General features: G+C 50.9%; 1 protein-coding gene across 1 annotated transcript; it reads left to right on the top strand.

The window, feature by feature from the left end:
* The first annotated feature begins 863 nt into the window (after positions 1-863).
* Positions 864-1925, top strand: MC5R (melanocortin 5 receptor). The gene has a single exon (XM_012649985.1). It carries the CDS (start codon positions 951-953, stop codon positions 1923-1925), a length of 975 nt encoding a protein of 324 aa, XP_012505439.1. The 5' UTR covers positions 864-950.
* Positions 1926-15054: the final 13129 nt, after the last annotated feature.

Below are 15054 nucleotides of genomic sequence, written 5' to 3'. Positions count from 1 at the left end.
ATTACCGATATTGATGATGAAAATGATGACAGAAATTGTGACTCCCCAGATGTGCTCTGAGTTTGGGTGGCAGAGGGATTTTTGAATATAAATCATGAGAGGGAAATGGTGCGGCAAAAGAGTGAAGTGTCTAGCTTAGTACTTAGTGAATTTTCATCGCTTGTTGCTTCATACTGTGCTCATGTGGGACTTATAAAACTATTAATCAGATTTCATGGAGTTTCAAATAATGCAGAAGTCAGGGAAACATATTTATTGAAGGAAAACAGCATTCTGTTTTACTCAATTTTAACACGTATGAGCAACCTAAACTTGCAAATCGAAGACAGTAACTTTCTGCATGTGATTATGCTCAAGGTAACAGCCTGCCTTGGTTATAGCCTTGGTGACAGCTATGGAGGCTGGGTCCTAGCAGGTCTGAGAAGTGTCAGGACAAATGTTAGGGATGCATCTGTCTCTCTCTGTCTTAAGAGACTACGGGTCTGTGTATTCTTCAGAAATTGGAGCTCACTTCAGGAAAATGCAGTGCCTTAGGAATGTGAAAATCAGGAGGCTGGCTGGGATTTTGTAGGTGATGAAATGGGGACGCTTTGGAGAGCGAACCTGGGTGCCAGGACAACAGGCGCACAAAGTGAAACTGTCCTGGGCACCACGGAGATGAATGTCATTCTATCAAGGTGCATGCGAAGGAGCTTAAAGGAAGGAGTATGGAAGAGGCTGGCGAGAAGGCTACGCCTGCGCGTCAGGCAGGACAGTATTCTGGGGTCAGGAATGCGAGTCGGGATGGGGCAAGCCATGCCCCCTCCTCGGATGCACCCCATTTCTTAGGTATGCTTGCTTTGGGCATGCTGTTGTAGTTCTTTGGTAGACTGTTAACCTCTCTGGGTTGTGAATTAAAAACCTGTTTTACAGTAAATTTGTGCCAAGAAGAGGAGGCATCTTCTCCAGCAATGAATTCCTCGTTTCACCCGCATTTCTTGGATCTCGACCTGAATGCTACAGAGGGCAACCTTTCAGGGCCAAATGTCAAGAACAGGTCTTTGCTATGTGAAGACATGGGCATCGCTGTGGAAGTGTTTCTGACTCTGGGTCTCATCAGCCTCTTGGAGAACGTCTTGGTCATAGGCACCATCGTGAGGAACAGGAACTTGCACTCTCCCATGTATTTCTTCGTGTGTAGCCTTGCTGTGGCTGACATGCTGGTGAGCATGTCCAACGCCTGGGAGACCATCACCATATACCTAATAAACAGCAAGCACCTGGTGATATCGGATGTCTTCGTGCGTCACATTGACAATGTCTTTGACTCCATGATCTGCATCTCCGTGGTGGCTTCCATGTGCAGTCTGCTGGCCATCGCGGTGGATCGGTACATCACCATCTTCTACGCCCTGCGCTACCACCGCATCATGACGGTGAAGCGCTCTGGGGTGATTATTGCGGGCATCTGGACCTTCTGCACAGGCTGCGGCATCGTTTTCATCATTTACTACGAATCCACTTACGTTATCATTTGCCTCATCTGCATGTTCTTCACCATGTTGTTCCTCATGGTGTCTCTGTACATACACATGTTCCTCCTGGCACGGACCCACGTCAGGCGCATCGCGGCTCTGCCTGGATGCGGTTCCGCGCCGCAGAGGACCCGCATGACGGGCGCCGTCACCCTTGCCATGCTGCTGGGCGTGTTCGTCGTGTGCTGGGCTCCGTTCTTCCTCCATCTCGTCTTGATCATTTCCTGCCCCCAGAACCTCTACTGCTCTTGTTTCATGTCTCACTTCAACATGTACCTCATCCTCATCATGTGCAACTCTGCCATCGATCCTCTGATCTACGCCTTCCGCAGCCGAGAGATGCGGAGGACCTTCAAAGAGATGATTTGTTGCCATGGCCTGGGAGTCACCTGCAGGCTCGTGGGCGGGTAGTGAACAGAGCGCACCTCTCCGTGGCGCTCTTCTCCTTCGCTGGCGCACCTGTGAGCAAGTCGTGAGGCCACAGCTGGGGAGTAAGCAAGGTCGCTCGCAGCCCAAAGCCGCATGGCCTTTCTGTCTCCCAGCTCAGACCTGGGCCTCGGATCTACTCCTCCTTCGGCGCCTGTGATTGTTGTGTCAGATGTGCTTGTTGCTTATAGGTTCTGGGCACGAACTGTGACAATTTCTTACTGTCCTTTTTTCATCCTCCTGTTTCTACTGCTCCCACCCATTTCTGGGGGTCCCATCCGTCCTCTATGTAGCAAGCGCGTGCACTGGGTGGGGGGCTCTGTACAGCACCCTGAGCGCAGGTCTGAGCCTGGGGAGGACTCACTGCTGCTGAGGGAGGAGCTGTGCGCGCCCCCGTCGCTTCCCAGAAGCAGGCGCGGCTCCGCCTGGCACTCTACGCGCCCCGCGTGCTTTCCAGGGCAGAGCAGCAAGGTCACGTTCTTTCCAGCTGAGATTCCTGTTCGTTTGTCCCGGGATGTCTCCGCAGCTCTCCTTTCCTGATTTGGTTTATGTCTTGTGCCTATAATTGCCCGAGGGTGGGATTTCCTTAATTATCCTTCTGTTGGTCATGGTGTTGCACTTAGCCCGACATAAAGCTTTATGCTACAAACCTTGCCTCGTGTGTTTGACAGTCTGTGACTCTGTCTTCCTGTGTTATTTGGACTCATTCCAGAGTTTCCCAAGGGGTGTTGTGGGGCGACATCAGGAGCTCAAGGTGCCCCCGTGCGGCAGTGACACATGCCCGCAGCCAAGCTCGCTTGGACGGGCCCACACTGGGTCTGCCTTGGCGTCTGAGATCCCGTCACCGCGCGCTTGGCAGCATGTCAGTGTGATTCCAGCAGCCGGCAAAGGTCAGGGGCCCGGCTGAGAATGGACTGAGAAAATCTGCGCTCAGGTCCTAACTGTGCCACTCGCTGCTGTGCAGCCTTGATCACCCCACTTCCGGTTCCACATCGGTGCTGACCTCACAGGATGGTCGTGAGAACTGCATGAGAAAATGCAAGAATTTCTTGTAAATTTGTAAAGCGCCCTAAGGGTTTGCTTTTTATTTTAAAGAAACGACTGACGTGGGGTACATACTAGGGGCGGGCACAGGGGCCAGTGGTCAGGGCAGCAGCCGGGACACTGGGAGGTCTGCTTAGCCCCAGAGAAGCTGTGTGGGCCTTGTCTGACGTGAAGGGCTTGGGGCCTTATAGCTCTCATAGTCCATTCTTGTAATAACTTTTTGATATTATTATTTTCTCTTTTGTTTTGGACATTCATATCTAGACTGCTCCCAATGAAAAAAAATGTAAGTAAAACAGAGGGTCATTGGGTCACATGACAATGAGCTGCTGGTGTAGAAGAGGGACCCTTCCCTCGGAGGCCTGTCGGGGCAGAGAGACTTCCTGGTGTAGTCGCAGATACGACCCCTACCCCTGGGAAGGCAGAGTCCAGAAAGAAACGGTGCTGCCTTAAGCAGGAAAGTGCATGAGACATCCACATGTTTTGAAAATTGGCACATTAACAGGTTGTTGGCAACTGAGTTTTGAAGGGGCAGCTAATCCCTTAAAATGTTTCCTGTTCCTTTTTGCTGAAAATTCACGTGTGTATCCAGGAATGGGGAGAAAGTGATCTGTACGTCATTATCACAGGAAACTGCAGTTCCGTGTTCCCCTGGGACATCTCCCAGGAATCTGGGATCTGTGGCAGCCTGTCTGCCCTCTCATCGCTGTGTCCCTGTTGGCTGTAGCATTTCTGGCATGGAGTAGGCACTCAGTAAATGACAAATGTGTATCACCCTCCTGCCTAATAGGAAAGCGTAGTCAGTGAGGCCACTGGAGTGCCAGCCCTGCGGGCAGAATAAAGCCTCCACCCCGGGGTTTGCTCTGGCTCCGTCTGGGAATCAGTGCTCATTCAGCTAACTCTCTGCTCTGCGGCACCGTGAGTTACTACAGGGTCTGACCTTTCATATTGAGGTCTTTACGGAAATGCTCAAATGTCTTTTGATCTCTATATAAATAGTGCAGAAATATCCCAAATATTCAGATGTGTTTTTATTTGGAAGGAATACATGTATGTAGTGACTCGATAAACATCTGTAAATGAGTCAACCCCTGGCACCCAACACAAGTCCCCACCCTCCAAAATACATAGAACTGTCAAATATTGTATGGTATTATGTATTAACTGTCTGCTTCCTTAGGAACGTTGCTAGGTGTAAAAATACGTGTTCAGAGAAATGGTTGATAAAATGGAAGGGCCAGAACATCCCTTGAACTGGTCACTCCCCTGTGTGACACTCAGTGTTTCTGCTCTTTCTGCCAATTTGTCAGCAGCTGCTGCAAAATGAGAAGGTACATTCATTGGTGAATTATGATGCCGTTTCCTTGCCAGTGTTTACTGCCCGTAGGATGGCCATTTCTCGGTTCAAAGTGATAGAGCTCTTACAAATAAAATAAAGTCACACGCTGGACTTTATACACTGTGCAAAAGTCTCTGTCTTGGTAGACAAGTAAGTATGAATACTTTGGAGCTATCGCCTATCACGAGCTCAGCCAGCTGCGGCCCTTGGGGAATCTCTGCCATCAGAGAGCTTATCGGACAGGAAGTCTTTCCAGAGATGTGGAAACAACGTCCACAATTCAAGACGCTACAAGCAACTAAATATGAGCCTGCGAGGCACAGACTCTGCCTGTTTAAAACGAAGGCTGCCGTTTTGCATATTGTCAGATGAACTCTCCTGCACCTGTAACGGCGGTTTTCACTGGTGGGAGTGGGGGCGCATATCTGAGTTCGGGGGTAAGGGAGTAACTTTGAAAAGTATCCCAGGTAGTCTTTACATCTGGAGACCAATACACTAAAAGGACAACTCACCTGAGCCCTTCCCCCAAGCCAATGAACGGCGGTGGGACGGGGCACACAGACGCTCCCACCCAAGGACGGGAAGGCTGGGGGAGGCTCACCCGCGGCTGGCGGCCGCTGGGCTGGTGGCGCAGACCTAGACGTGTTTCCTAGACTTGCTGCATGTTGCTCCTGTCGGTCCGTGTGACCTGTCCTTTCTCGCACTGTAATTATGTGGACATCGGGTCCATCCGCTTTGAGGGAGAATCGTGCCTTTAGTTCCCTTCCCTGAGCCACTTTGTCCAACGGAAAGATTCACAGGACACTGTCGGTGCGTCCTCACTGGACTTTCCCCGAGACACCTTACCCGCTCAGAGGAGTCAGTCGTGGGGGTGACAGCATCCCCTGATTGGATCCTGGGGCCAAATCAGTTTTAATTGCTTATTTATTCAGCTTTCTTAGTTTTATCTTTTACTTGTTGGGTTGAGAAGAGCTGTCTCTTCCCACTCTGAAGTCCCTGGCTCTGGATTTTCTTGAATCTTTCCCACCCCCCCCCAAAGATGGTTTTGAATGTATCATTAAATACTTCTATTTATTTATTTAAAAAATTGTGGTAAAATATATATATAAAAATTTTACCATTTTAACAGTTTTTAATCGTCCAGTTTTGTGTCATTAGGTGCATCCACACTGTTGTGGTACCAGCTTGGATCTCTTCTGTTGGTGCTTGCGTGCGGTTAATTCTCTCCTTACGCGTCTCTTTCTAGTAGGATCTCATTAAATGCACCCAGCAGCCAACACACACTACTGGGGTTAAGTTTTCCAAACTTCCCTCATGCCAGTATGCATATTAGCTGTCATTCAGGCTCTCTTTTTTGCCACCATGTAGCATGGATTGCCATCCTTCCTTGCTGTCTGTGCACCCATTTCAGTATTAATTCAGCCACTTCTAAGTAACAATTTCCATACTAGTCAGGGTAGTCGAGGACAGTCTTTTCAAACTTTAATAGCCACGGGAGACATGAGACCTTGTTAAGATGCAGGCACAGGCTCGGCGGGTCTGGAGCAGGCCGACGCTCTGCACTTGTAACCAGCTCCTGGCTGCTGCTGGTCCAAGGGTGAGAACCAAGTGTATCCCGCAGAAACAAACAGCGCCCCTGTTTCAGCAACTTAACATAACACAGGTTTGTTTTTCTGTCGTGTTACACGCTCCATACAATTAGGGAGCCTCACTGTAGTCGCTCAGGGACCCAGCTGGTGGAAGCTGCGTCCTGACACACACTGGCAGTGAGAGTCTATTTCCTCTCCTATTTCACTTATCAACGTAAGTCACATGGGCTGACATTGAGGTGAGTTTGGAAAAGTTCCCGAGGTGACTGGGATATGTTTAGCGCCTCCCTCCTTTCCCGGGGAGAATCACTGTTGAGTGCAACATCTGGAGGGTTAGGAGATTAATCCATGCGCTTATCGGAGGAGGCTGTGGGGGTGGTGGATTTGAACGGTTGCAGAGGAAAGGGGAGACGGGGTGGGAAAGCACTGGATCAAAGGCTGATGCTTGGCGGCAGAACAGCCAGGCGAGAGCCAGGCCGCGCAGGGTGGGAGGCGACGGGCATTGGGACGAACTGGAAATCGCAGATGTGAGATGCGTGAAGGCCCAGGTGGAAGTGTCTGTTTCACAGGAATGAGGGAGCAATTGAGAGTTTTTCTTTTTTCTCCTGTCTTTTTAAATACATGGCATGCTCAGATAAAAGCTGTGCTTGTAAATCAGTTTTATATCTCTCCGGCTGGGAGAGATGGGGAGAGGCTGTTGTGGTCAGGGAGGACGAAGAGCCGTGGCTGGGCTCGGCCGTGGAACGGGGTGGGGCGCACAGGAGGTCATTTGAAGGGGAGCGTCTCTGTTGGGTACCCCGCTAAGTACCCAGTTTACAAAAAGGGACTCAGACTCTACTTTGCCAGTAACTGCTGCTATCTTCCCGCGTTACGTTGGTTCTTCCCTCGGTGTTCGCTGGGATTATGCTTGGTTTGGGGCCCCTAGATTGGGTGCTAACGCTTGTTCTCTGTGATATCTTTCAGATCATAACTTGCTGTCTGTCTGTCTGTCCTATCCCTCCTTTAACGCACTCCCTTCGCCTCTTACCTGGAGTCCAAGTGAACTGCATTAAGCCTTTTGCACTTGGCTCTATAGAAAGACACGGCGACATTGTTCCTCATCTCGGCTTTGCCCTTACCAGTGGCACCATTTCCAGGAGAATGTAGGAGGATTCTCTGCAAGTTGATGCATAAAGAAAGGTGACTTGACCCCTTGGGCGCCCCTACATGAGCACGTCTCATTCGTATGAGCAAGACCTGGGTTGAAATAAATGCGTTATGAAAGCAGGACCAGATAAAACCATCTCTAGGGATTTGACAACATAAACTTGATAATTTCTTGAGCTGCTTCCCTGTTTTTCTGTCTTCTGTGCCACTGCACCGCTTGGCTACTTTTCCTTTCTACCGTGGACTGCTGTGCCCACGCCGCCTGGCTTCCGCCCTCGGCCCCCACTGAAGGGCCACTCGCCCATTCAAAGGCCCTTCTAGGGCTCTACCCTGTTTGCCTCATTCGCAATATTTGAAACTATTATCTGAGTCTTAAAACTTCCTCCCTGAGCTTTCAGGACTGTCCACCCTGGTCCTGACCTTCTCTGCCCCAACGTTGCCTTTTGCCTCTCCCACTCCCATGCTTGGGCTGGCCCCGATGCTGTATCTTTAGAATTTTTCCTTTTATTTTGTAATTTTTCTCTTAGTGATCTCATCAACTTCCATGATTTCGACTTTTAACTCCAGGCAAGTGATTCCCAAATTCATTATCTCCAGCCTCAACTTCCCCCCAAAACTTCTGCCTGGTGTCCTGGGGAAATGCAGCCGGGCACCTTGAACCTCACCTCACGGAGCCCCTCTGCTGGCCTCCCCTGCGCTGGCGAAGTCGTTCCCTGCTCTGGAAGGCCAGAGGCCTCGGAGCATCTTGGATTCCTTTCTCTGCCTTGACTTCGCTACAGAGCCAGTTGGAAAATCCTGTAGGATCTACTGCTGCAATGTCTCGTGCCTGAATTCCATCCACCACAGACGGGTTCTGTCTCGTTACCTGTCAGTTTGGATTTTCGTGTCAACATCTAAACTACCTCGAGCCTCCTCCTGTGTCCACCCGCCTTTAAGTGCTGTCCTGTTGGTGTCACTCCCACTATTCAGAAACCGTCAATAACTCCGCAGGGCTTCCCTTCTTAAGTGCCAAATCCTCACCTTAACCTTCGGTCGTCCCCAAAATGTTAGCTCCTCTTCCTGCCATCCTACTCAGCAGTGACATCAGGCTCTGTGACCAGGACTTGTGCTTCTCTGCTTCAGGCTTTGCTAAAGCCGCGCGGTCTGCGGGGAGCACCCTCGACATCCACGCGAGCCTGCGCGTGCATCTCAGATGCCTTCCTTCCGGGTCCTTTCTATTCTCTACGGCCATAGCTTGTGATGGCGCGCGCTGTCCCCGGTGTTCAGACCTGGTGGTTGTTGTGTTCTCTACCAGAGCGTGGGAATCTCTGTGAGAAGGGACAGCGTCAGTTAGGGTGGCGCTTTCCCATAGCACTTTGCGCCATGATGACAATGTTCTATTTCTGCTTTGTCCACTGCAGTAGCCACTGGCGACATGTAGCAACTGAGAATCTGCAATGTGGCCAGTGGGACTGAGGACCTGAATTTTTAATTTATTTAATTTTAGTTAAGTTATATCTACACTCAAGTAACCACATGACTAATGACTCTACTGTATTAGACAGCACAGAGTTAGAATTTGGTTCATAACCGAAAACAATGTGGAATAGGCCACGGTTCTGCGGACAGTTCTTACGTGAACCATCTTGATTTCTCCCTTTCTTTTGTCCTGCCTTCCGTGCTGCCCGTGGCCCCTCCCAGGTTTCTTTCCCATGTGCCTTGAGCTGTGGTTCCCTCTAGTCTATTTATTTCCCAATCCACCCCATCCACTTGTGGCTTCTAAGATTTTTCATAACTTCTAGTCCTCTGATGTCTCCCATTCTGTTCTTAGAACATCTAGGAATTAATTCCCATATATACCATATATATATATATACACCTGTCATTTCTGTGGATTTTCAGGAAGAAGTGGAGAGAGATAGTTGCACGATCTGCTCTAATACCTTGAATGAGGAATCCTTTCAAGTACGTTTCTAGGAGACAGTTTGGCGCTGGCAGGGTCAGTCTTCCGCGTGACGCAGAAAGGCAGGAGGCTGCCCAGAACCAGGCCTGCTTTACCCTTGGCTCCACTTACAAGCACGTGCCACACCCAGGACGGGAGCCCGGGCCAACGTCAACTAGGTGAAGGGGTCTTGCCACACCTCAGCACCACGATCAGGCTTTCTTCCTGCCCTGGATCCTAACCAGAGAAGGCAAAGCAAGTGGCTGATTCAAACGAAGGCCACAGCAGGCCAGAGGAGGCGGGCAGACGTGCCAGGTGGCAGTCCTTGCTGCGAAATGTCCTTCTGTTTAGCTCAGAGTGCCCCTTTCCAAGTTAACGGCTATACTCTTTTTTGCCAGCAGGTGGCGGTGAACCTGCCTCGGAATTTTTGCTCTGTCTTCCACCTGACCCTCTGACCAGAGTTAATGAACTGGCGAAGCCCAGAGCGAATTCTTCCCAAGACCTCAGTGTGTGAAAGATGCTCGAAAATGTCTTGAGTATGAATTGTAATGTCCTATGTGTTTGAAAGGATGACCTCATTTAATCCTCCAACCACCTTAAAAAATAGGTAAATATTACTATTCACAAATATTACCATTCCCAATTCACTCGTGAGGAAACTTAAGCCTAGACAGATTAAGTACCTTGTCTAAGGTTATGCTTCTAACATGTGGTGGTCTCTTACTCAAACTTAGGGGCTTCGAAAGTTGCCCCATTTGTTTGTGGTTTTAAGTCCTGGAATGTCTTTGTTTGGCTTCCTGCTGCTGCCCGTGGGCAGTTTGACTCTTCCGTCAGGACTTTGCAGCCTGCCCTCCGCCCCGTGTGTGTGTGTGTGTGTGTGTGTGTGCACGTGTGCATGTGCGTGTGCACGTGTGGGCATGTATCGGTGTGCATGTGTGTGCATGTGTGCGTGTCTCTGTGTGCGTGTGCGTGCATGCCTGTCGTGCATGCGTGTATATGCACGCACGCGTGTATATGTGTGCATGTGTGTGTGCGTGTGTCTGCGTGGAGGTGCGTGTGCACACGTGTGTGTGTAGGGGCCGGGCGGGGCAGAGACGGGGACGAGGGGTGTGAGGTGGCTGAGTGGCCAGATAAGAATGACGGGAAAGAACAGGTGCTAGAGATGGCGGTGAGAATTCTGGTCCAGACCCGGGTTTCCCAGAAGCTGGGGTGGCTCGGGCAGCTCGGGCTGTTTATCCAGAGGGTCCCCATGGCGGAATGTCCAGGCTCGCTGCATTCGGTGGCGCGGCCGCGGCAGCAGGCCCCTGCGCAGCACTGTGACGGGCGCTGGCCTCCTCTAGCCCTCCTCCGGGGGCCTCACGCAGCTCCCCGGCCCCCCGCCCTGAAAGGCAGGAAAAGGCCCCACACAGCCGCCCACGGCAGAGGCTGCGGCCTCCTTTTCTGGGTCTGATGCACGCCCCCTAGGGATGGCCGCAGCACTGCCGAGATATCCTGCCGCGGTGTTTGGAGTTTCCGCATTAACGACAGTCCTTGCGGGTAGGGCGCTGTCTTCCGAGCCCACACTCACGCATCTATTCATCGGGCGGTGGAGTTCTGGGGTTGGGGCGCGGCAGCCGCTGCGACGACGCAGTCCCCTCCCTGCAGGGTCCCTGCCTGTGCCGAGCGGCAGCAGAGGGGACTCGGAGTCGGGGCCCCGGCGGGTGGGCGCGGAGTGCTCGTGCCGGGGAACAGCACCAAGGGGAGACGGAAGAGTTCACGGTAAAGCAAAGCTGTGCCCTCCTCCGTGGCACCCCCGCCTCTCGGAACCCGGGCGGGCAGGCGCCCTGTGCGCGGAGGTGCGGGGGCGGCCGGTGGCCGGGCTGCGCCCGTCTCTGCGGAGCCGCCGGGGGGCAGGCAAGAGGAGAGGAGAACCATGGCGGCGTGACCCGGGAGCAGGCAGCCCGGCCCCAGCCCTGCGGCGTCCTCGCGCACGAGCGTGAGTGTGCAGCGTGCCCGTCTGCCGGCACCTGCCACGTCCTCGCTGGTCGTAGCGTCGTCCCAGCGACTCTCCCGCCTCCGCAGCCGCTCGCTCCCGTGGTCACGCTCGAGCCGCTGCGGGAGCTCGTCCACCTGCGGGCCCCCCATTCCGTAAACGGACACCACGCTCTTGGTGCCTGGCCTTGCTGACCTCGTCCTCGTGCACTCCTCCCTGCGCCCTGGCGCCCGTGCTCCCGTCCTGGGGGACTGTTCGTCCCTCCATGGAACCGGGTTCTCTGTCTTGGCCCTTGCACTTCTCCTCTGCCTGAGACCCATGTCGCCTTCCCCTCCTCGCGCTCCTGCACGTGGGGGACACGCTTCCCTCCAGAGGGTCTGACCCTTCGGCCCAGCCGTCCCCGCTTCCCTCAGCTGAGCACCTGTCCCTAGCGTGGCAGTGCTTGTTTACTTGTCTTCTTGATCGCCGAGCTGTGGGGCGGGGAGAGGTGTCCTCATTCATTTATTTGGTCAACGGGTATCGGAGTGACCGGCAGGTGCCGGGAATGCTGCCAGGTGCTGGGCGAGCAGTCACGAGTGCACCTGTCTTCTCCCAAGACGCACCTTCCTTTCCCGGCTCTGGCCTGGAACAGCACGCATGCGCCAGAACGGAGTAGCTGATTGAGCAAACAGGTGTTCCCGAACTGGCTTAGATCTACGTCCGATGCTTTAATATACATATGAAAGGCAGTTCCCTATTCATGGTTTAATTCATGAACTGCAACAAAAGCCAAACCTCACAGATCTTTTGCCAAGTCACAGTATCCAGCAAACCCAGGGCCAGAGCGCCAAGCGCGGTGATGCCCTGGAACACCGGCGCAGTAGACTGACAGTTCTCCGTCCCGGCACCGTCTCCCAGGAAGAAAGTGCCTGCGCGGACACCACGGGAGGGTCCTCCCCGCAGCCCTCCTGCCTCAGGTTCTCAGGCCTCGGCAGACACTGCATGGGGTGTCTCTCTTGAGCTCCAGCGCACACGCATGTGGACACACACGTGCCCATGCACATAGATGTGCAGACGCGCACACATGTACACACACATGCTGCTGCCCGGAGTAGCTGCCACCGGTGAGATTTACAAAGGACGAAAGGCTGTGATGTCACAAAAGGCCGTGGGAGCACGGCGGGGAGGGCGGGATGTCCTCTCCACCCAGACTCCAGTCGCCCTGGACCGGGCATTCGTTTCGTTTGTTTCTACTTCCCCAAGCCCCGGCATCGGGGAGCTGTAGCTTTTGGTCCCCACAATGACTAGAACCTTTGCTGTGCTCTCAGGACTACTCACTCGATAACAGACTTTGTGTTTTTAACTCAACTCTATTTAACTCATTTGTAGTTACCGATGCCTAAAGGATGGTATCTTTCTAAGTAAAACTCCATTCCCCTCCTTTAAACATTGAAGGCACAAGTTAGCACAACGTGAAGTCCATCTCCAGGGGACAACACGCAGTTGCACAGCAAATCTCTAGTAAGTGCAAATGGGCAGCATTTAATGCCAGCGCCCGCAGCACCTAAGGGGCGGAGAGCCACGCAGCAAGGTGTTTGAGAGTGAATGGCTTCATTTCAGTAACGTTCTCCACGCTCATCTGCTACCCTTTCCATTAAGCTGAAGAGTTCTGTCACCCAGCCTCACCGGGGAGGATATCTTGCAGGCAACATAGTCAAGTGTGTTCACATTCTAAAGCCATGCAATGAAAAGATCACGATGAAAGGCAGCATTGCCTCAGTGCTGGGCCTGGTGCAGCAGCTGTTAAGAACGTCAGTAGCCAAAGTTGGACCAGTGTGAGGTTGAGGAACGAGTGTCTGTTCCACTCAAAATATAGAACCCCAAGGCTTGATACGAGAGGGACCAGAGTGGGGAACGAAACATCCCAGACTGAGTGATTCCCAAAGGCAGATCGGAGGGTGGTGCGGAAGCAGCGGAATGGCAGAAGAGGCAGCAGCCAAGCAGCCCAGCCCAGGCACACTGTCTGCTCAGATAAACTCTTCAAAGTTTCAGTGTGCCTCAGTTTACCTTTTAACACCACCGTGACACCCAGATTGGGTGGACGAGGTAAGTGCAATCTCTGAAGGCAACACGGACAAGGTCTTTCCTGTTCCAGAGAGATGCTCTGCATGTGGTCACTTACTACAACACTTGCTTTCTTAAACGTGGAATCACAGAAAAATACTCACAGCATCTTAAATGAAAACAAGAAGAAAGAATATAAATGAATTTATATCAATACCCATACCCAGACCTATGCTCATATCCACACCCAGACATAGTCTGTGTCTGTTTATGCCGCTCAGGTAGTCCTCTGACCCACCTCCCCTCACCTGCGCCTGCTGAGGTGTGGAGGGGACGTAAAAGAGAACACCAGCCTCCTTCCTTCCTTCCTCCTTCTTCCTTCCTTCCTTCCTTCCTCCTTCCTTCCTTCCTCCTTCTTCCTTCCTTCCTTCCTTCCTTCCTTCCTTTCTTCCTTCCTTCCTTCCTGTTTCTTCATTGTCCTTCCAAGTGGGCGGGAATCTGTGCAGACATAAAACGTTTATATCGTAAGAGCATTATTTACTTTCCATCTTTTTACATTTTAGGATTAATGAATGGCGGGAGTTTGAATGAGTAAGGGCATGTAGGCATTTGCAGTTTTGTGAAGCTGGCACATTAGGTTTTAAGTTTTATGGTTTTTAGAGAAAGTCATCCAACAGAGAGTGAAAGTTGTCATTTTGAGTCCTGTGGTGCAGGAATGTGGTTTCTGGTCATTTGTGATATGTCTGATCACTCTTCTATTTCTAACATATTATTATACAAAGTTTAAAACATAAAGAAAAGTTGAAAGAATTCTATTGTGAACATGCACCACTGAGATTCCACAGTTTACATTTTTCCTTACTTGCTTGATCACATAGCTATACATCTGCTATCCATGTATTCATCTGCCAATGCACTTTATTTTTTTGTGATGCATTTCAAAGTACAGACACCAGTACACTTCCCCCAAAATACTTAAGCAATCATGTTATAAACTACAGGGAAATATTTGTTTATACTGTTTTGTTTTCTTTTGAGGTACAGTTTACATACAATGCATAAATCTGTGAGACGCGAACTTCTCTTGAGATACAGGACATTACTGTCGCACCAGAAAGTTCTTCCCTATTCCTTCCAAGAGAAATCTCTCCCTTAACCTCAAGAGGCAACCAAAGCTTTTTTTTTTTTTTTTAAATCATAGTATAGTGTTGCCTGTTTTAGAATTTCTCATAAATGGAAAATAGAATATGTACTCTTTCTGTCTTATTCAGTGCAGTGTTTTGGAGATTCATCCATTGCTGTCCTAACAGTTCTGTATCGGTAGTTGGCTCCTGTTTGCTACTTGGTAGCGTTCCATTATGAATACCTCATCATTTGTGTCTCCATTCACCTCTTCACAGACACCTGGCCTGTTGCCAGTTGTGGGCTATTACAAATAAAGCAGACGTGACCGTTCTCGTTTAAGGCTTTTTGTGGATGTATATTTTCATTTCTCTTGGGTAAATAACTAGGAATGGGAATACTAAGTCATAGTGTAGGTGTATGTTTACTTTTGTAAGAAACTTCCAGAAGTTTTCTCAAAGTGGTTGCACCTTTTTATTCTCCCACCAAAAATGTTTGAGAGTCCGGGCTGCTCTAAACTCTCGCCAGCACTGAGTGTTGTCAGTCTTTCTAATTTTAGCTAAACTTCTTGTGGGCGTGTGGTGGTATCTCACTGAAGTTGTGATTTACCCTTCTCTGGTTGCGTGAATGATGTGAAGTCCTTTCTCCTGTGCGCACAGGCTGTTCATACATACTTTCCTCTGTGAGCTATTTGTTCAAGTCTTTTGCCTAATTTTGAGTTGTTTGCCTTTTTATTATCAAATTTTAGGAATTACTTTATATATCCTTGTAACAGTCCCTCATCAGACATAGGTTTTTCAAACATTTCCCCCCAGCCCACGTCTTCCATATTCATTTCCTTAAAGGGAACTTTGTCTGAAGCCCGACGTGAGGACTCACGTGCTCGTGCGGTCGCGACGTGGGCGTGCTCACTCGCAGGGTCAGAGCACGGTTAACAC

The sequence above is a fragment of the Propithecus coquereli genome, unplaced genomic scaffold (genome assembly GCF_000956105.1).
Source record: "Propithecus coquereli isolate 6110/MARCELLA unplaced genomic scaffold, Pcoq_1.0 Scaffold308, whole genome shotgun sequence".
Lineage (NCBI taxonomy): Eukaryota > Metazoa > Chordata > Mammalia > Primates > Indriidae > Propithecus > Propithecus coquereli.
The sequence above is the reverse complement of the archived record's forward strand: the minus strand, read 5'-3'. Positions and strand labels throughout refer to the sequence as shown.